The sequence below is a fragment of the Lingula anatina genome, chromosome 5, assembly GCF_051362555.1.
Source record: "Lingula anatina isolate TDL-2025a chromosome 5, LinAna3.0, whole genome shotgun sequence".
Classification (NCBI taxonomy): Eukaryota; Metazoa; Brachiopoda; class Lingulata; order Lingulida; family Lingulidae; genus Lingula; species Lingula anatina.
In genome coordinates, this window is record NC_141771.1 from 11016087 (window position 1) to 11038541 (window position 22455).

General features: G+C 36.4%; 3 protein-coding genes across 3 annotated transcripts; 2 read left to right on the plus strand and 1 right to left on the minus strand.

Annotated features, from left to right (window-relative positions):
• The first annotated feature begins 1970 nt into the window (after window positions 1-1970).
• Window positions 1971-12734, plus strand: LOC106165174 (uncharacterized). Its single transcript, XM_013543277.2, has 8 exons — window positions 1971-2136; window positions 3070-3148; window positions 3634-3687; window positions 4106-4176; window positions 4656-4714; window positions 7835-7946; window positions 11572-11631; window positions 11880-12734. Exons 1-8 carry the CDS (start codon window positions 2005-2007, stop codon window positions 12021-12023), a joined length of 711 nt encoding a protein of 236 aa, XP_013398731.2. The 5' UTR covers window positions 1971-2004; the 3' UTR covers window positions 12024-12734.
• A 2079-nt stretch (window positions 12735-14813) lies between these two features.
• LOC147761635 (uncharacterized) lies at window positions 14814-18035 on the minus strand. Its single transcript, XM_087012465.1, has 3 exons — window positions 17603-18035; window positions 16757-16957; window positions 14814-16204 (listed from the first exon to the last, which is right to left on the minus strand). The coding sequence occupies exons 1-3, from the start codon at window positions 17670-17672 to the stop codon at window positions 16119-16121; spliced, it is 357 nt and encodes a 118-aa protein (XP_086868591.1). The 5' UTR covers window positions 17673-18035; the 3' UTR covers window positions 14814-16118.
• Window positions 18036-20612: 2577 nt separating this feature from the next.
• LOC147761636 (galactoside alpha-(1,2)-fucosyltransferase 1-like) lies at window positions 20613-21512 on the plus strand. The gene has a single exon (XM_087014019.1). It carries the CDS (start codon window positions 20613-20615, stop codon window positions 21510-21512), a length of 900 nt encoding a protein of 299 aa, XP_086870145.1.
• The last annotated feature ends 943 nt before the right edge of the window (window positions 21513-22455 follow it).

The following is a 22455-nucleotide window of genomic DNA, read 5'->3' on the forward strand; positions in this document are numbered from 1 at the left end:
CATGATGGATTTTATTATCGATACAGTCCGTGATATTCATTGATACAAAACCACCTCTAAAGTTGATATCGTATGGAACTCGTAAAGAAAATGTCGAGGATATTAGAGTAATGAAAAGGTAGTAACAGAGGAATACGACCCTACAGAACTTATAAAAAAAAAAGGTCTTCATCATAAACACTCCTACCACTGCGGTGTCTCATTACGGCAATCTCCAGAAAACCAATTAACCATGGCCTTGCTGCTATGTTTGCTGTTTATCACAAAACAATAAGATCCACTCAGAAAAAAAATCGTGTCATTTCTTAAGGGTTAGAAGGCGTGAATGAAATTAAAATGTATTATGCGCCACAATTCGGTGATTAATTTCAAGGGAAATCTAATGAAGCGGGTAGGTTTACCGTTTCTGTGCGCTACTCATTCACTATGGCCGTGATTGTTCGGAGTCCTGCTATTGTTACGAAAAGCCATGGTGGCAATTAGCCATCTGCCGCGCTTTGAACCCCGTCCTGGCATCTGTGGAGATGGGTGAGAGAGCCTCGCGCGCAAGCTCCAACTACATGCGAAGACGCAAGTCAATGGCTTGATTCTGCATCTACTCGATTGAGCTTCTTAGGCAAAAGTCAAATGTTGGCCAATTTTAATAATTTAAATAATATTTAAAAAAATAATAATCTTCTTCATCTTAATTGTTGATTTATCATATCTTTTTCCTTTTTTTAAGTTTCTAATAGTATCCAAGGGAATTTTTTATTCCTAGGGATGTGCCTTTTTTTAATACGACAAAAGTTCATATTTTCCTCGAGTGTAAGCGTAGGTTGACCATCATTCTAGAGAACCATTATATTATATTATATTATATTATATTATATTATATTATATTATATTATATTATATTGCGAGGAATAGTGGATTGCTTTGGGTCAGTTTATCTAGAAATGCATTTATTCTTTCAAATATCTTAGCGGCGAGCAGCCTTTTTTTACCAGCAAATCGTCCCATGTTGATCTACTTGGCGCTGTACATATCGTTTTTCATTATTTGTCACAAACATTTAGAGCTATTACATGATCGTCTGTAATGGCTTCTTACGCCATCTGCGCACGTTGACCCCATCCGCCAAAATATCTTTCCTGGGTCAATACGTGTTAAGCCAATGGAGCGCGTCAGTTAATGACGGGTTTACAAAGGTGAGGGTATAAAGTCTAGTATCAGTGAAATGAAGAAATATTTTAATCATTTCTGCTCTGTATTGACATTATCCACCGTCTTTTCAAGAACGTAATAAGCGTTTGTACACAGGCCATCTGCTCTTCTTGATCCATTTCTGCGGCCTTCCTCCTAAGCAAGTAACCTGTTACAGCGGTGGCGTGCATCCGCGCGTAAAACGTGCACTGAAGTTGTTTAATTGGTCGGGCAACAGTCTGTCGTGGCTCCGTCAATACACAGACTTATCAAAAACATAACATATTTTACACTTTAATGGGCATTTGTTAGAGTAATGTTTAACAAGTCAGGCAAAACACATTTAGAAAGAGACAACTGTACAACATAGCGTGCTTACATGTGATCGATATACATGTTATTGTGAGCCGCAATGTGTTCCAATTCAAGTGTGTGTGTAGCCTACGCGTGCGTGTGTGTGCGTGTGCTTGTGCGTGTGTAAAAGTAACATCAAAATATATTGGTACTTTTTATATGTATTGGTAAAACATTATTTATTCATTTATTTGTTACTTTGTTTATTTATTTATTTGTTAGTTAGTTTATTTATTGTTTGTTTGTTTTCTATTTGCTTTCCTATCCATCAGTTCATTCCCCCTGCTTTAAGTTATGTTTTAAACGCACATGTAGCGTCAAAATGAATCGTTAGAAATTAGGAGCAGTTTTATTTTAAGAGCAGTAAAGATACACAAAAGGAAGGGGGACGTTTTGCAACAATGTTGTCATCAATGAGAAGCATCTTGTTCACACTGCCCCCTATCGACAGCAAAGACTGTTTACATGGATTCCAAGATGGCCGGTGAACAAAATGATCCCGGTGCATCTATAATGCAAGAATTACAAGAGCATCTAAGAACGGCAAACATTCCACTAAATAATTTGTCGAGTATAGCACAAAAGGGAGATGATAAGGTAAGGTCAGCTTGGTTTCGCCTTGCAGTTAAAGGTTTATTGTCGTGTTGTTAATGCCATTCTCTACTCCCACGACTTTGCGGTTTGCTCCAGCCTTTCATGGTGCTTGTTACCTGCAGTAACCTAAGTACCTAGCATGTAAAAATCGTAACAACGTAATTTGTCTGCGTGTGACCTTATGGAGGAAAAGGTCGCTGGTCAAGGTTCCCCTATGGAAATTGTAAGTGTACATGTCGGAGCGTACACACTGTAGAACATGTCCTGATGTCCTGTGGAAAAGTCCTCTCACAGCAGACGTGGGGGAGAGATTTATTATCTTGGAAATCAGATCAGTCACAGTTCTTTTAGGAAAGACATATACTAGTTATATGTGTTAATATGTGTATCTCTTCATTTCCATCTTGACGGCTTGACTTGCTTGTATTGTGAAAAAAACAAATATAATGATATTATAGTGTTCTTTAAACCCTGTACTACACACATGTACTTTTGTTCACACTTCAGAATGGATAAACTTTCTGTCTATATATAAGACAAAAAAAAACTGAGGCAAAAAACTTGCGCTCTTATGGGTATGGGAAGTGATAACAAACACTATCTCTTTAACGTTTGTAATTGTAGATTGCATACCAGTAATTATTCTAGGGGGATCAGTGGTGGGGTTATATGTTGCAAAATACACATTGTGAATCAATCTTGCTTCTCTGTTTACAGTTATTTGTATTACTAGTAAATATTTTGTATTTGTATTGAATATTAGTACCAAAAGATGTAATACTAATATGATGGTAATGTCACATCTTCATTGACACGGACAATTACCACTAGAGATTGACATGCTCCACATGGAACTGTGTGCCTTGGATGCTTGCAGTTTGTAGATTTCCTTTATTTTGTCCAATTTTACCACTAATTTTGGTTTCTTTCTTTTAGCTGGTGGAGCAATTCTTATCAGAAAATATAGAGCTGGAATCAGCAGGACCTAATGCCCTCCAGAGTCAGTTGTACATAGGTAAGTGCTGGTTCTGGCCCCAGTTTCACAAAAAAAAAACAAAAAAACTTAAGTCAGTTACCTGATTTAGTTGACTATGATTTCCATGAGAGTGCTATTACACTGCTCCTGATAGGGTAAGACTTGCCCATGTGACCATGTAACCTTGGTAATTAAGTTCTTAGCCAGGGAACCCGACTTAAGTTTTTTTTGTGAAACTGGGACCTGGGTATATACTGTACCACTTATGCCCTAGTTACATGTGTGTGGAGACACAGTTAGTAGCGACACCTGTACATTGAAGATACCAACCCTTCTTGATACCTGAACAACATTTCTATTCAAGCTATATTTTTGTGATGAGCTATACCCAGTTTATCTGTTCTTTTTAATTTTAATATGTTGTCCTAATTTTTATAACTTTCTATGTTGTTTGTGATGCACTCCAAATATCCTTTGCAGTTTACATATTCACACCAACTGCTGATTGTTTATTTTTGTTTCAGCTTGTTTTTGGGGTGTGAAGGACATTGCCAGAGCACTTCTGATGAAAGGAGCAGGTGAGATAAGACAAAATCTGATAGAAATAAATTGCCTTTTTTTTTTTTTTTTTTGACTCTGTACATTTCTGTACTGTGTCTAGTAAGAATTTTTGCTCTGAATTTCAGAAATAATATACAAGCTGGGCTGGGGTTGAAATGGCTTTCTTGAGGTGCATACAGTACATGTAGTATTTCAAAATACCCTGAATAAACCATTCTTTTGCATAAAAAATGCCAGCAATGTGTGTGTGTGTGTGTCTGTGTGTGTGTGTGTATGTGTGTGTGTGTTGAGGGGGCAGAAGAAGAACTGCATCCACCTTTTATTTATGTCCTGGGTAAGGTTCCAGTTAATCATTTCCATTGTGTTATGGCCACACTTCACTGAGAGGAGGTTGATAAACTGTCACACCTAACACAATATTGCCTGTGTTTCCAGATGTGAATGCCAGGAACAGTACAACCCTGTGGACTCCCCTGCATGCTGCTACATTCCAGGAACATGGTCCTGTGAGTTGACAGTTGACTATTTATTTATTTATTTATTTATTTATTTATTTTAAATCACTGTTAATACCATTACCATATGACCCTTTTAAACTGTCTGCTATAATACACAGTACAATCACATTGTGTTTTTACCACCAAGAAGACTCAATAATATTCACTGCCTGAAATACTATAATAGAGCATGTACTGCATAAAACATTCATCCATGGCAGTTTTTTATTTTATTTTAAATTATTTTATTTTATTTTATTTATAATTTGGCAACCCAACTCTGGAAGTAATGGACAGAATTGGATAAAATTTTCAGGATAGATCAGAATTGGGATAACTTAGAATTGATTGGATTTTGGTTGCGATCCATGAATAAGCTGTCTTGGTGGAGGTTTGTGTTCTCTGATTGCTTGTCTAGTCTGCTCTGTAGTCTGTTTTATGTACCAATGTTTGTGACAATTATTTTACCCAGTTCCTTTGGTTTCCAGGTAGTTATGCTTTTATTAGACAATGGAGCTGATCCTAATTCTAAAGATGCTGAAGGAAGGTAAGTCTCTCTGTCCTAACCCTGTAACCACTAACGATGTTTATAAACTCAGCAATTTGGAAGCTGCAGAATTGGAAGGGCCAATTACGGAGGCAGAAGCAGCACAAACATTATCTAAAATGAAATCGAACAAATCCCCGGGAACTGACGGCTTTTCAGTTGAATTTCATAAGGTACTTTGGAGACAACTAAGCTCTTTTGTTGTCAGGTCAATTAATTTTGCTTACCAGACTGGCCAGTTATCGGTGAGGCAAAAACAAGGTATAATTACTTGCCTCCCGAAGGGAGATAAACCACGCCACTTTCTTAAAAACTAGCACTCCATATCACTTCTCAATACTATATATACAAGATCATCTCGGGTTCGATAGCTGCTAGGGTAAAACTAGTGTTAGATAAATTAATATATCTGGAACAAACCGGATTCATGGCTGGTAGATATGTTGGAGAGAACACTCGACTTATATACGATACAATGCAGTATACTGAGGAAGAAAATATTGACTTTGAAAAGGCATGCCATTCCTTGTCTTGGTCATTCATTCAAAAGGTTCTGACCTTTTTTAACTTTGGTGATTCAGTCAGGAGATGGGTATCATTGTTCTACAATGACATCTCTGCTACAGTAAATCAAGGGATGTTGGAATTCTTTAAAATTAAAAGAGGATGCCGTCAGGGGGATCCCCTCTCACCCTATCTCTTTATTCTATGTGCTGAAATATTGGCGGCGTTTATACGAAAGAATGATAATATAAAGGGTATTAATGCAGGTGCAAAAGAATTAAAAATTTCATTATATGCAGATGACACTACTCTTATACTTGACGGGAGTGAAATGTTACTGAATGAATGTATGTTCGTCTTGGATAAATTTCCGAAGATCTCCAGTCTGCATATCAATCTCTCTAAAACTGAAGTTATATGGATTGGGTCTAAGCGATACTCTAAAGATATCCTCTGCCCAAAATATAGATTAGATTGGGGAAAAACTAGTTTCAAAATGCTAGGGCTAGAATTTGACGTAGATTTAGGTGAGATAATGAAGCAAAATATGGAGACCAAATTAACTTCCATGAAAAAATATTTAATCAGTGGAAAGTAAGAAATATAACACCAATTGGTAAAATAACAGTAATAAAAACATTAGCCTTGCCAGTATTGAACCATATATTTATATCGCTCCCAAACCCAGAGGAAAAACAGATTAAAGAATTAGAAAAGGGTCTTTTTTCTTTTCTCTGGAATAATAAACCTGATAAAATTAAAAGAAATATCATGATAAGAGATTATAAAGCTGGGGGCTTGAGGATGGTAAGCGTGAGGCATTTTATAACATCGTTAAAAATTCCATGGGTAAGAAGACTTATGTTGGAAAATAAAGAATGGAAAAATATTATATCTAAATATGTAGACACTGAAAAACTAATCACATGTGGTACAGAATATATCTCAAAAATCTTGAAAAACATAAAAAGTAGATTCTGGGTAGATGGCTTAGCAGCCTGGAAAGAACTATGTGGTACAATAATGGCCAATAAAATCAAGGATTTTGGCAACATTCCACTCTTTCTTAATAAAAATATACTTATTGGAAATGAATCTGTCATCTATAGATCGTGGTATGACAAAAACATTAGATTTGTTAATGATCTACTCCTGGACTCTGGAGAATTCTATGACTTCACTGCATTCAGGGATATCCATGGTATTGACAAAAATTTTGTTGAATACCATGGAATTATCTCAACCATAAAAGAATGGCTTGGTGGTATTCCTGAAAAATTACGTAAAATGGCCACTCCTTTAATTCCTGATCATATATTGTTGCTGTCAGGTTGTTCTAAAGGCTCAAAGATTTATTATAAAACTTTAAGTAAAGTAGGTGTTCTTGAGATGTCAAAAGGTATGAATAAATGGAAGGTGTGTTAAATTTGGAGGAAAATGAATGCCTGAAGTTTTTTGAACTTCCTTTCACAATAACAAAAGACTCAAAGCTTAAGTGGTTCCAATTTTGAATTAATCATTATATCCTTACCACAAATTCACTGCTTTTCAATTATAAAATGGTCGACAACAGTATATGTTCCCTTTGCAAAGGAGCTGAAGAAACAACAGAGCATTTAAGTAAAGTAGGTGTTCTTGAGATGTCAAAAGGTATGAATAAATGGAAGGTGTGTTAAATTTGGAGGAAAATGAATGCCTGAAGTTTTTTGAACTTCCTTTCACAATAACAAAAGACTCAAAGCTTCAGTGGTTCCAATTTTGAATTAATCATAATATCCTTACCACAAATTCACTGCTTTTCAATTATAAAATTGGTCGACAACAGTATATGTTCCCTTTGCAAAGGAGCTGAAGAAAAAAGAGAGCATTTATTCTGGAATTGTGTAGTTACCCAAAACTTATTGACCAACTTGGTAGAATATATATTATCTAATACTCAAGTTACTCTACCTGTCTCAAAAAGGAATTGCTTAGTCTGCTCTACGAGCCTCTCTCCAATTGTTAATCTCATTATGTTGCAATTTAAATTTTATATTTATTTAAGAAGATGTTCACAGGGTAAACCAATATTAGGAGGTTTGATTTCATTGCTTAGATATCTGGTGAAATCAGATAAGTCACTCTGTCAGTACACTTCAAATATAATTAAGTTATTTTCAATTTTAATATCTAGCGTACGACGGTGTAATTAATTAAAAAGGTGTTCTACAGTATAACATCTCTTATGTGTGAGTGTGTGAGCGAGTGTTTGTTTGTTTGTTTGTTTGTTTTTGCATTGTCATGTATTCGTGATGTATTGCGTCAATAAAAAAAAGTCTCTCTGTCCTCCTCCCCCCTCTCTCTCTCTCTTACACACACACACACACACACACACACACACACACACACACACTATTGCCATCGTTCATTCATTGCTGGTGAATAATTAAGGAGTTCATTTTAAAGTGTGGCATGAATGTGAGGCCTAGATTGCTGTACAAACATTGTTTTGCACGTTGTATGTGCACACACACACACACACACACACACACACACACATGTTCTATCTATCTGTATATGCACACACACATAAACACGATCTTTATATCAGTATATATATATATGCATTTGTATCAGGTCCCCCAAAGACTTTGCCTCAGCCTCAGAAAAAATATGGCCGCATTTTGCAGCACTGAATCTCACGAGGACACGAAAACAAGAACTTGTTGAAATGGGAATTATAAAAAAGGTAATCATTTTTTCAGCATTTAGTTATACAAATACAGAACCTAAATATAAATTGTCAGATAACAGTAGACATATTATATATTTCTTTATATCTAAAGATTTCTGTCATATACTAAGTTGTAAACTGCAGTGTGTGCACAATGAAAAAAAAATTGCATTGTATGAACCTAGGGCACTTTATGTCCTTTTTCTTTAACAATTCTTTGTTGAGTGCACAGATTTGACAGAAGAACATCATCATCACTAGTCTGGATGACTGGTGCTATATTTTGGCCAAATTGCTCAAAATGTGGAAAAAGCATGAAACTTGGCACAAATGTTCTTTGGTCTATGCTGATCATTTTCAAGGGCAGTGCCCAAAATTTCGAAGCATTGCTTAGCAACCGTTGCTATGTAAGTGAATTTCCTTATTAACAAGCTAATTAGACCTTTCTTGTCCAGTTTAAATGGTTTAGAAATGCTAATAACTATGTTTCAGGGCATCAGAGCTATCATTAGACTATTTTAAGGCAATTAAAAGCCAAATTAACCTTAGCCATGATTGCTAGGCAGCATATTACCCTAGCAACAAGCATTTAAAGTTGCGTTAGTCTATTAAGTATGGCAAATCTATAATACTAGCTAAGAACTACACTTTTGAGCAAGATGTTCATACTTTTAATCCAGTAAGTTGAAACAGTTGTGTGATGTTTACACACATCCGATCAAAAACATTACCAGTGCAGATACTTAAGGCAGCATGTTCAAAGTAAGTAACCAGCCATTTCCATGCTTTTATCACTTTATGACTCTTTATAAAACTTTGCAATAGTTAAGACGTTAAATTCTCCCTTGTATGTGCAATATACAGTGCATTTTGCCCTTGCTCATTGTCAGCCTCTACATCTGCACCTACATGCACACTGGAGCAACTCTGGGCAGGTCAATAGCTTCTGGCAAATGTGTCCACAAGGGTCCACTGTTCCGCACAAGTCCAACCAGAGTGAGCACATGGTATCTGATGACATGGCACCGTAGTGCTGATTCAGATATGTTCATCTCGCAAGAATACTCTTATAGAGCAGCCTTGGTGGAAGTAAGATATGGCATCTAACAGCCTTTGGGTGTGAACAGAAACTTCATTGATTAACAAAAAGAGTTAAAGTAGAACCATGCAGGTGTATTTAAAGCAATAATAACTCTTCCTTTGAGATTCAAAAATCCGCATGAAATACATTGTAAACAACGCGTGGAAATATATTCTATTGTATTTTACCACTAAAACGGCCGTTATTGTAGGAAAAATAAAATCTGTACTTGTCTATAAGGCTTTCCATCCCTTTTTTTCCGGTCGACAAGTGCATTCGTTGCTAATGACGTAATGGTGTCACGCGGATTCTCGCGTTCATTCGAGACCAAAATAACATGGCGGGAAACCCTCAGACGTAAGTTGCGAGTTCTTGTACAGTGCGTCGGATAACGAAAAGCCCAGAATGGCACACATTGTGGATATAAATGCATTTTTTAACAAAAAGACGAATACATCTCATGAATCTTATATAGAGTTGTTGTTGTCTGCTTTTCCCGCGGTTTTAAGTAGGTCACCAGTGACTTTGCAGTGTCAGAGAGAGCTCCGTCAGTTAAAATCTCTTAAGAGATTTTAACAAAAAACCGTACGTTTAGGAAAAAAACCCTGGATTAACTTTGAATGCAGGAATGGGGTCGTTGGCCATTGGTAAGTACGGGAAAATTGCCGTTTTTTCCAGGAAAATCCAATTTTTGGCCAAAACGAAGAGTTATTATGACTTTAAGTTACTTGGTAGAGAATAGAAACTGACAAAATACAATGTGAAAAAAACTTTTTAGAAAAATTTTGAGCAAAATGAAATATATCTTGGAAATCTGGTCTCTGAGAAACCTTTCAATAATAGGAAAGTCAACAGTTGTTAAACCGTTAGTATTTCTCATCTTACGTAGTGCATGTATAAACTCTCCCACCAGCCCCCCCCCCCCCCCCTCCCTCAATACTTAAAAATATGCATATTATATTTAACTTTATCAGGAATGGGAAAAGATACAAAATAAAATGAGCAAGGATGGTGTCTGATTACAAAAATGGACGGTAAAAGGTACCGCAAATAAAAATTTTACCAAGGCCCTAAACTTTACATGGCTTAAAAGACTTCTTTATGAAGAAAATTAGAGTAAGTGGAGAGCGTTTTTCTTGGCGAAATGTCAGGGAATCGGTAGTAACAAAAGGTGGATTAAAAATACTAAAAGCAACTTCTTATCCCTTTAGGCAAAGATTATTGGTTCTTTGAGTGAAATTCAGGAAAATTTCAATTTAACCCCATATGAAATCCTATCACAACCAATATGTCAAAACTCAAAAAGTGAAAGAAACTGAAAAACTATTTTCCATAAAAAATGGTGTAAAAATGTTTTTTTTTTTTTTACATCAATGTTATTATAAATGACATTTGAAATCCCCTCTGTCTAGAGGAACACAACAAAAAAGCAACCTTAACACTAACTTTCTGGGCTAATTCAGCATCCAAAAGAGCTTACCATCTGAATGGCTATCTCTTCCCATGGAAGGAAATTACTCATACCATTCCAAAAATAATTGACTCCATTAAACAAGTTACCCAACCATCCAGATATTTTTTTCGCAAAAAATCCTCCAAAGCCATATAATATCACCAGATAAAGGTATTAAAAAAAACTTGAGTACTGATAATTCGAACTAACATTTAAGAAACATATCACACGAAACTGAAGTCACTCCAATTCAGAATAAATCATAGAATATTCAATACTTATGCTTATCTTATGAATTTGAGAATTTTGCAATACTGCTAGAGAAAATGTTCTGTACATTTTTTGGGATTGTCCACATGTAAAAAATGTTTGGATGTGCATCGCTAAAGATAATTTAATTAGTTGTGGTCATTGATAGATCTCCGGAGATATTTGTATTTGGGTTTGTGCAAGCATACACTATTTATAAACCTATCTTAATAATTAAGAAACATGTTAGTATATGTAGAATGGGAACAGAAAGATGGGAAGGAACTGGAAGGTATGTAAAATGCTACAGAGATATCTGTATATATAGTATTAAATGTATATTATTAAATATATAATGTTAAATACTTGTTGCTAGGGTGATATGCTGCCTAGCAACTGTTGCAATGGTTTACTTGGGTTTTTATTGTCTTAAAATAGTATAGTGATAGTTCTGATGGCTTGAAACATTATTAAAAGCCCTTTTAAACCATTTAAACTGAACAAGAAAGGTCCAATTAGCTTGTTACTAAGGTAAATCACTTCCTTAGCAACGGTTGCTAAGCAACGCTTTGAAATTTTGGGCACTACCCTTGAAAATGATCAGCATAGTCCAAAGAACATTTGTGCCAAGTTTCATGCTTTTTCCACCTTTTGAGCAACTTTTGCACCAGTCATCTAGACTATATATTTTCTGTGCTTCAAATAATTTTCTTAAAAGATCTCTTAATACATATATCAGAACTATCAGAATTTAGGAATCATTTGAAAACAATTGCTTCGTGTGTCTTACCGACAGAACGTGTAAAATTAATGATAAGAAGATGAGAAAATATGATTACGTTTGAAACTATTTTCAGGTTGATGCCGGTATTTCTCCAAAGACGTCACCAAGACAACCCGGAGATGGAATTCGACTGGTAAGGAAAGCCAACCATATAAACATGAACAAGCCATAAATAAAGAGAAAATAAGAGAAAAAATAAACAAATAATAAACAGAACAGCAACTCATTGTGTGAATGGAAATAATTTTTTTTTTATTAAATATTTTCTCTAGCTATCATTATATCTATTTACTATGTTTAATTGACATCTATTTATTTGTTTACTATTCATTATAAGTTTTTTAATTAATTTTCGTCACCCTTTGTTTTTGTTATTTTTAGGCCTCCTATTCTCGGCCGGAATCTGCATACGCGTACAGTAGCGACCCCTTTATGAACGCTGCCATGAACGGGGACGTCTTAGCGGAAGAAAGGACTGAAGACAAACCCAAGACGAACCAACCGCAGTTTGCTATGTGGAAATAGTTCGATGGGGAGCTTTAAAACTTAACGAATATGGTTTATGTTTTTAAATATTTATTTTTGGATGACTTTTTCATGATCTCAACACAACGAATTCTTAAGACTGTTATTATTGTTCACCGAAAATAACGTGTGAGATTAGTGGCTAGAACGAAAAAATCTTTCTAATTATTCTTTTAATTACATTATTATTATTATTATTATTATTATTATTATTATTATTATTATTATACGGCGTCTACATAAGATTGAGATAAGGTATAACATAACGTTACCAGTTATTTCACTGATAACTTTAAATCATTTCTCGAAGACGTCCAATGAAAATTCTAACAAACCGAGCAACAGAGAAAGTTACTAAATCTCATTTCAAGCAAAATCCCATCCGTCTGAGTTCTGTTGGACGGTGGGGTGGGGGGGGGGGGGGGTATTTTCCTTCAACAATGTGATATGTGATAGGCCGGCCCTACACGATCCAAAGAAAATTTTAAAAATATCGTGTTGCAAAGATAAAGATAACACATGGATTTATATATGCGAAATTTTATTATTATTAGTATTATTATTATTATTCGTGCTTGTCATTGATTGCTTCATAATGCAATACTTCGCTATGCCGTTTGCTTATACAAACAATATTATTGTACGTTTTGGTTTCTGTGTTGTACTGGTAACATATGTCATTTGAAAAATAAAGTGTCGTTTATTGTCATATACTCTGACATTGATTCGTTGGTTTTCTCTCTCTCTCTCCCTCTCTCTCTCTCTCTCTCTCTCTCTCTCTCTCACACACACACACACACACACACACACACACACAGAAAAGTAGCAATCGTATGTAGTGCAGAGAGTTGGAATGTAGCATTGTACCTACACCTACACCGAGCTCAACTGTTACTGCAACCGATAACTTGCAACAAATTCGTCACGAAATCTTTTGCGTGTGCACACATCTTTCGATAGCAGGCGTTCACACACATCTCGTATTGTATACATAGGTTTCTCCTTACTGTTTTTGTTTATAAGTTAAAGGAGGGGGTCTCTCTTTGTCTCCAGCGTTTTGTGGGTTTTCGTTTTATTAAAGCCTTTGTACAGCTTCTTAGCCTTTTTGTTGTATAATGTGAGGGGGGGACCCTTCTCTTTGTGTTCAACGTTTGAGGGAATATCGTCTGATCAAGGAATTTGTATTATGAAATCGAAAGTTTCTCAATTTTTCAATCACGTCTGCGGTTTTGAAATCCAATTTAGAGCAAAAATAAAAATAAGAAACACCCGCTTTTCTTATATCATACTGAATTTCTGGGAAAAAGTCCCTGAACTACGCGTATCACAACAAAATAAAAGGTTTTCCTGTCACGATCAAATAACGGCTTTGCTTCTTTGTGCAATAATGTAAGAAAATTGAGTACGCCATTGTTCTGTGGGAGAAATTTTGCAGTAGGTCTTGTTCACACGCGGTATGTAAAGTTCGATCTCAGTGAGGCAGGCTCGTGCTTAATTGTTCTGCTTGTGACTTAATGAAAGGGTGTGTGTAATCTTCATGCGAGATAATTTATCACAATTGAATCACCGTATAGATCTTGTGTATAATAAATAAATAAATTAGATTTAAATGCATCTGTAAAGATCTAACGTGTTTGTTTGGGCCTGGGAAAGATTTTAAAAATATATTTAGATTTCTGAAAAAAAAATCACACCAATGGTCCTTTCTTGAAATTAGAATTTTGACTAGCTAAATCATAGTTCTAAACCAAATGGCACCGCTCTTCCTCTAAAATACCAAACCCCTCGCCAGGAGGGGGGGGGGGAGGTCGGCTTAGCATCCTTGGACCCCCCTTCAAATGATCCTGGATCCGCCTCTGTATATCTTTATAGATGCACTTAAATCCCTACAACTTATTTATTTCTTAATCCTCAAGCAGGGCGTATCTATAAGGCAAATGTTGATATATATTGCCCGTCCATACATCTGATACCAAAATTTAGTTACTTTCCCGTAAAGATATCTTACCCTCTACCAGGGCGACTGATAGATTTTTTACAGATATTCACAGATATGTCTCTAGATAGATAGATGGTCATTTGGTTCTAAGTCTATCTATCTAGAGACATATCTGTGAATATCTGTAAAAAAATCTATCAGTCGCCCTGGTAGAGGGTAAAGGTATCTCCATGGCACGCCCTTCAAGTGGTGTTAAGGTCACGTGATCCATATGCCATACCCTATCTCCATCGCTGTTTTAAAAGGCGCCCATGGAGAGAGGGGGTCACAGTTAAATTTACGGAATTAAATTTAGACTAACCCATGAGTCTCCGTGATGACTGCTCCAACAAGTCCCGTTTTAGCATTTTTTGCTCAAAGTGAACGATGGCAATCTCCCCTAATAAAGATAATAAAGGACGCGACATTTCTACCGGTATTGCTCCAACTGAGTACAGAAGGAATGTGCCTTTTTTGCATCTTCTGCGTGACAGTGTGGTGCACCACGACACGCTGCCAACAATGAAAACCACACAAACTTTAGTGCTAGTGACATTTCAGGTGTAAAAACTGTTTGAGTTTTAAATTACCAAAATAATAAGAATGCCTAACAGCCCATAAAATATGCATGAAACTTGTTCAATTGAAAAATTGTATTTTGCCAGTTGAAATTTGGCCTGCATGAATAAGCTTTTGTCTTCTAAAAAAACCTTCTGTTGTTGGTTTAGAGCAAAGGCACTCATAAGCAGATATCACTCAAGCTCAGTGCCGTTAATATTTCAAGTGATTGAACCTAAATGTCATAAATCATCGCTGTAACGATAACTGATTGTATAACTGACCACAAAACAAACGGAAAAATGAAAACGCAATTCCCATTTTGTTCTCTTTACTGTATCCAAATCATGTATTAAAGCCAAGTCCAAATATTAACATTCCATTTTATGATTCAATAATTTTACCTCCGCCAAGGAAGTTAATGTTTTTGTCATTGTTTGTAAACTAACAGCCAAACTCAAAAACTTTTGGACGGAATACGATAAAATTTTCAGGATTTCATAAATATGCTAGCTCAATCTCAGATAGATTTTTGTGGTGATTCATCGACCAACTGATTAATCGATAATGATAATTGATGAGCTGCCGTGGCGGAGGTCTGCGCTCTTTGAGTGCCTTGGCGGAGGTCTACGCTCTCCGAGTTCTTTTCTAATTGCAGTACAGAGTATTGTACAAAAATAATTTCGGCGATTTCATCATCTGAGAAAGATTTTAAAAATATATCTCGATGACATATTGTGAATAGTTAACTGTAGTTAACATGTTCACTAAATTGTCCAGAGAACTTCTAAACTGAAACCATTAACCTGGAAAAGAGTGCTTAGCATCAGCTTAGACCTGATGAAAAGACCCTGACGAACGCACTCAAGTGAGATAAAAGCTCAGCCACCGTGCACATGAGGCTTTCAACTGAGCGGTTTGTGATGAGTTTTCGTCTCTGGGGACAGAGTATTTTTTTCACATTGAGTGGTATACTTAACTGGACCGGCTCTAACTAGAATTTCTTTCCCTTTTTACAAGTTAGCTTCCTTTGTTAGGTTAATTAACTGTCCGTGTCGAGCGCGGGGGTTTCGTTTAGGTGAATCTCTAACTGAAGTGCCTGGTTATGAAGTAATCAATCTTTCAATGTGAACTGGTCTACGTACATGTAAGTATACTGCTTGATGTGAAAAAGGGGTCAATTTTTATTATGTACCGGTGAAACGTGACAGAGAGTCCCCCGTGATAGCGAGTCCGCTTCCCATTCATTTGTACAGGTAAGCCTCGCCCTAGATTTTGACTCACTTAGGTCAGGCTAACCCTAACCATTATAGCTAAATGGAGGGCGGACTTTCTGTCACACGGATCCTCCGTTTCGTTTCACCGATACAAGCTGTGCACAATTGCAATCTTCAGTTAAACGTTGGATTCCAAAGCCATTGGTGCAATTCCGTTTTGTTGAGCTTATCATAATGTTTTTTTTTTTTTGCTCTTCTTTTTGGGATGAGTACCAGAAATTTAGGGAGGTGCAATGCAACGTTTTCCATGGTAGCGATGAAAATATCGGTGCTCCCTGCGCCTCATTCGAACCAGTTCTGTAAATCTGTAAGGGATAAACCATAACGAGGCTCTGCGTGTGCCTTCTTTTTGTTGCTCGATCGAAAACCTGCAAAGATAAAACCGGAGTTATTATATCGTAACTTTTGGCGTTTTCACAATTGTCGCGTAAATAAATAAACCAGGGTTTAATGCGGTGTTTAACTTATAAAAACTTCTAAGAACGCCTCGAGCAATTTGAGTCATTCGTCTGGAAAAATACAGATTCAAAATAACAAAACTTATGAATCTTTCTCTCGATCATATCTTTGGCAGAATTTTCTTCATTGGACAGAGTATTATAACAAATATTTTAATCTCATTTTTTCACCACTATGCTAAAGAATGTTTACCTCCCAGGAGGATCAAGATACAGATAGAACGTCTCGAATCTTTCAGGTACTAGATTAAATACCAAATCAAGGATGAAAAGTGCATTTTGGTTGAGAATAGTGAATAATTTACTATTACTGTCAACGTTACGAAATCATATATTCTGTAGAAAAAAGTGTGGTTGTTGGATGTTTTCCAAGACTAAAGTTGCAGAAGTACTTATATTCTCATTTATACGAGGAACAGATCTTCCCGTCATTTGTGAGTAAAATTACCGGTGTCCACTTACTTCCACAAGTGCCGAACAAATCCGCTCTACATCCTCTCTTTTTGTGCGTGTGGCTCAAGGCGGGAAAGAAAACATCTATTAAATTTCGGTGTCGGGCAGGGTTCCCATTGAGTTCGTCTTCGAAATTGTATGTTTGATCGTAGTCTATATATCCCACGTTGTCGGCATCTATTGTGTATACGGGTACAGAGAAAACGTCGCCTTGAAAAGAGAAAAACTGGAATCAGTACAGGTTTTCTTTTATTGTATTGTAGTTTATTTATTATTCTATAATGGTACGGGAATGTTCATTTTGCATTACCCCGAGTTTCGTTCAAGCTAAGGTAATCTTGTTTCATTTAACAAAGTTTATTCACAAGAAACGGAGGCAAAGCGCATGGAAGCATTATATGCTCTCCATGACATACAAGGACATTAAAGGTAATCTTGTGTTCCAATATAAACGTTTATCTGACGGTGAATTAAAGAGACAAGCAGACGATTATGTCTTTTTAGACAACTCATTGGTTTGAAATAACATAAATGATACGATTGTTATCTCTGGAAGAGGATGCTTGTAAAACGTTCGTAAAAGAGTTTAGAAGGTACAGGTATAACTTGGTACAATTACTGCCAGACAAATCTATGCAGTAAAACCTTTTTGTAAAAGTTTTTTTTAAATTTGCAATAAACTTATCTATCAAATCATTTGTATTAAATAAAAATATACGTAGATTGTTTGAAACCTTTTTTATATTGGAACCTCTCAGTTGTTGCATTCCACGACAATGGAAGATTGTATACAGTTTGTGTCTTTTTATCAGTAAATTCATCAAACTGTGAAGTTGACAAATAAAACTGACTTACCTATTTTCAAGACTAAAATCAAAAGACAAGACAGTGCTAACATAGTCTTTAGCTTCCAGTAATTCCCCATGGTTCCGTTTCTCTCCCTTGCCCTGTTTTTCTAATAAAATCTACAGAGCTCCTTCGTTGTCTTCTTTTATTGCTCTTTAAGCGTTCCTTATGAATAAATTACCACCTTTTCTGAGTAATCTACATGTACGTGTCTCTTTCCCGCGTTAAGTCATCGAGATGGGTAACCGCTTTGCTATCTTTGGCTGAAGTGAACGCTGGAGTAAATATTCAGTCGCCTAGCCTTCCCACAAAAGAGCTAATCGACTTTGATCTGCCATTCAGATGAATAATTGAATGCTCACGAAACTGAACTAAAACCGGAAACGGCTCAATTAAACATTCATATCGAGGTGTTCAGGCGGAGGTGGTCCTCTTGCCTATGTTTTGTATATGGCACTTGTGCTGTCTCACGTCTTCTCGTGTTACTATAACAGCAGGGTCTCAAGAGATTGTTAGTGCTATTTTAAAAAACTCAGATTTCCATAGAAATACCCTGTCCTTGTAAAGCGAAACTGAATGAAGTCTCCAACACTGGTCTTTTATATGCTACACCACATGTAACATTTCGTTATGACCCCCCAGTTCGCATTACACGAGGAAAGAAACAAAGCTCATGTAAAAATAACCCTAGTTTTGCGGCTGAGAAGCACTATGTGTGAGATACGTGCCAGAACACCTCGATCGTGAGGGAGAGGTGTACAAGGCATATGTTGCAAGAGTATGGCAGTTTGATTTGACATACATACAGAGCGAGGGTACCCTCATTTCACCGATAAATCCCCTAAACCCGATATATCGCAACGGTCACAGAACATCACTTAGTATGTATGGGACTAACATTCCTGATACAATGTACGTAGGTCATATCTTAGAGACTCAAATTGCGGGTTATGGTATCAAAAGTATCGAATACAAGAGAGAGAATCAGAGAGGCGTGAGCGCGTAATAACTTTCCTTTTCCTTTGTACCACAAGAAACAATACTTGGTCGCTCTACAAAATATAACTCGTTGTCGCGTCAATGACGCCCACATTTTGTAACATTTGCATAATTATGACTTGCCTTATTATTATTATTATTATTATTATTATTATTATTATTATTATTATTATTGGTGTTTTTTTGTTCTAGTGAACTCCACTGTTGACAGAAATCGGGAGCAATTTATTAAAAACTGACATAAAACATGAAGTTATGCAAATATTACACGTCGTCTTCGTCACTGACTCAGAGTCAAATTAAATGAAGAACTTGAAATTGACATTGTGGATTAAAAAATTATTGAAATGACTATCTTAAACCGTGTGATAGAGTGTTTCATGCCAGCAATTCGCCTCTTTTACTATCAATTAGCTGAGTGCGACTGCATGTAGAATCTAAGCATATGTCAGTGAATCATTGGGTAGCACAATAAAACGATAGCAGGCGAGGTTGTGATGCATCAAGCATTTAGCACTTAAACTAAAAATCATGAAATATTTCGAAAATTACTGTTCGTTCGTTAGTTTGAATTTCACTGTGACACCTAGGTGCCACAAAACAGTTGTTACACGTGACGTGGCTGTTGCTAAGGTAAATAAACAATCCTAAGTTACAGAAGCAGACCAGGTTAATTGAGCACTATACAACAGTTGTATTCCCTGTCTGTGACAGATAGGAGCAGTCTGCAAGGTTAATTATTAATGTCCCTGTCGCAGACTTGAGCAGTTGCAATTTAAATCAGTCCAGCACATTTGAAGGGTGATAATACCCCTCCTTTTATCCAAAGGATGAATTGGTTGAATGATGCATATTTATATGTTTTACCTAATTGCAACCGCAGTATTGATATTCTATTAGGTAGATTCGTAATTTTAGTCAAAAACATATAAGGGTATAACCCTTTGATATCACAGAGTCTCTAAGATAGTGTACAAAATTAAAGTTATTTTAACAGACAACTTGGCCTGGGCCCTGCAGTCAGACACTGGACACTGAACGTCATCCATAACCACGCTTGTACGGCATGGTCGGTGCACTTAAGGATCTGTATCTATACCATGAAGGTGCCTCTGCTATAAAATTGGTTTATATGATGCAAAATCACTCGGGCTGATTAGATATAAAGATGAGACCATGTACAGGCGTAATATTAAATTAGGGGTCCAAAGGTGTAGTACTGACGTTCTTGTACTGGGTGTTGGATAAAGAAAGAAAAAAAGAAATGTTTCTGTATTTTAGAAAGAATAAGATTGTCTTAAAGCATATCTACACCAGTTACACCATAGTGAAGCAAGAGAACGACTTTGCATTGCTTTGGGTTGATTTTAATTGTTACCATGCATGGAATAAATTATATATTAATTAAATATAATTATATATAATTATATTATAAAAGTGAGACAAAAAAGTTTAAAGTTGAAAAATTTTAAGAAAATCAAATTAGTAAATTAAACTTTATGGAATGAAAGAAATAATTTTAACAACAGCAATGGGGAAGTGGAACACATCACTATAGCGGTAGTAGTTGGTATTGGGCAGTCTCAGTGGTACACCTTTATGGCTATATAATATGAGAATTATGTGACGTTAAATGGACATTAATGTTTCTATTTCTGATATATGTGTGCGGTTGCAATGGTTACTATGCCCTGCAGGTTAAAAGGGTCATGATGCCCCCTTCTACTTAAAGGATGAGATGGATGAATGAAGCATTTTGTTTTGTGTGGTCATCTTGAACTCACATCGTTTACATCTCTTTGGATTACAAACCGCCATACTTATTTTAGCAGGAGTGTGTATATCTTTATCTGGCACCAAGCAGAGACCGGTAATGAAGTCACTACATGTTGGCCGGGTCAAAGGGATACATTTTTTGTTACGATCTATAATTTTAATGTTACTGCTTCCACAAATGACATCAAAATTTATCACTTCACCGGGAAAATCTGTGGATAAAGGGATATGTTCCTCGAATAGGATGCTTGCCATTCCATCAACAATAACTGCGATGCAATGCTCCCAAAGAAAAAGTTTAGACGCAAGACAAAACTCCAAAATATATCTGACAGTGGATTTTTCTTATGGATTTGGCAATAGAATCTTCCAGTACGCTTCAATGTATGGAATTGCAAAAACCAACAATATGGTACCAGTTGTGAGCAGCAAAGAAATCGTGCGGAAGGTATTTCTTATCCCTGACTCCATTACTGATTCCCTGCCACCTCGTGCTCACCCTCTGAAATTTAATGAAAAGACGTGCTGCTCATATGATAGCAAAACGGAAACACTGAAAAACAAAAACAGGTCTATTAAGCTTCATAGTTTCTTTCAGTCGTGGAAATACTTTCGACACGTAAAGAAAGACATTCGGGAACATTTGAAGTTCATACAAGAAGATGTATTCCGCACTAAATTGAATTCTTTCCTATCAGTGGCTCTTTTGACTACCAATATGAGGCAATCAAATTTGGTAACATTTGTTGGAATTCATGGGCGGTTTGGAGACATGTTATACCCAAGTTATGCAGAAGAAGGGCATGCAGTAGCTCCAGCAAGTTACTTTGAAAACGCAATAAGATACTTCGAAAATAAATACAACAACGTCATATTTGTAATCGTTTCTAATGATATGTCTTGGTGCAAAACCAACATACGTCACCCAAGAGTTATCTACAGCCCTTTTGGAGATGATTCCATCCTGGACTTTGCTTTGCTGACTAGTTGTAATCACACCATCATGTCGGTTGGAACTTTCTCTTGGTGGGCCCGTGGGGATGTGGTATATTATAAAGACTGGCCTAGGAAAGACAGCTCACTTTGGAACAGAACTAACCATGATGATTATTTTCCACCAGAGTGGATTGGACTGCATGGTTAATGCCTGTGACTCAGATTACTACATACAGGATTTATTTTATTGGCTGATAAATGTTTTCAAGAATGTTGGGGGCAGAACAGAATTGTATCGCTTTCTGGACTAAAGATATATGCTTGCTTTCTCGTTTTCCAAACTCAAAATAAAAGCCTATGAATACAATTCCATTAAACACCATGATACTTTCTTAACGTGCTAAAGCGGTGCAACCAAGTAAGTGCTTAGTAGCAGGTAGCTGTAAGAATCAAAAAGGGGTGGCTCAAGTGGAGCTTTCCTTAAATTTTTGTCCAATTATACACCCAAACCACCCAAACCAGCATCCAAACCAGCATCTAAAACAAAATGCTTGTTGCAATGGGTACAGGCATAACAGGATTTTTGGGCAATTTTTAAAACCGGGAGAGTTGTGGAATCTCTGAATTTGGAACCCTTATTTCAAAAAATAAATTTATATGCATTACTTTTAAACTGATTTATATAGACCATAATTGAAAGGTACTCTCCATGAGATTTACCCGCCGAAATTAATTTTCCTGGGGTAAAGGGCAATGTTGTCACACTCATTATTTCCTTTTGATCCCTGAACTTGGTTTTGATGTCTAATTCCATTTTCAATTTACTGATTAAGTTCTGGACAGTCAGTTAGAACGCCAAAGCCTTCATGACCTTCACCTTCATGGCCTTGTTTTCACACAATGGCGCAGTGTTTTGTATTGCGGCCCTGTATCATGTATAATAGAGACTGGACGTTGAGAATTAAATAAAGGATAATAGGATAATAACGACAATAGGCACGCTTCAGAAAAAGATTTATTTCATGGGTTTCAAAGTCTGTGTTGGGAAATACAAGAAACTTTGCAGGATATAATTACGAGTGCAGGGGCTTGTTTAACGCGTGGAGAGTTCCTTTGAGCTAGTAATGCTGATGTTTCGCTCGAATAAGCAA

Excerpts from the sequence above, each read along its gene's own strand:
- LOC106165174 (XM_013543277.2), top strand. The coding sequence starts at position 2,005 with ATGGATTCCAAGATGGCCGGTGAACAAAATGATCCCGGTGCATCTATA. Across the intron at positions 3,149-3,633 it reads CCAGAGTCAGTTGTACATAG|CTTGTTTTTGGGGTGTGAAG; the intron begins GTAAGTGCTGGT and ends TTTTTGTTTCAG. Across the intron at positions 11,632-11,879 it reads CCGGAGATGGAATTCGACTG|GCCTCCTATTCTCGGCCGGA; the intron begins GTAAGGAAAGCC and ends TGTTATTTTTAG.
- LOC147761635 (XM_087012465.1), bottom strand. The coding sequence starts at position 17,672 with ATGGGGAATTACTGGAAGCTAAAGACTATGTTAGCACTGTCTTGTCTT. Across the intron at positions 16,958-17,602 it reads GATTTTAGTCTTGAAAATAG|GCGACGTTTTCTCTGTACCC; the intron begins GTAAGTCAGTTT and ends TCTCTTTTCAAG. Across the intron at positions 16,205-16,756 it reads TTTGTTCGGCACTTGTGGAA|GTTTTCGATCGAGCAACAAA; the intron begins GTAAGTGGACAC and ends TTATCTTTGCAG.
- LOC147761636 (XM_087014019.1), top strand. The coding sequence starts at position 20,613 with ATGCTTGCCATTCCATCAACAATAACTGCGATGCAATGCTCCCAAAGA.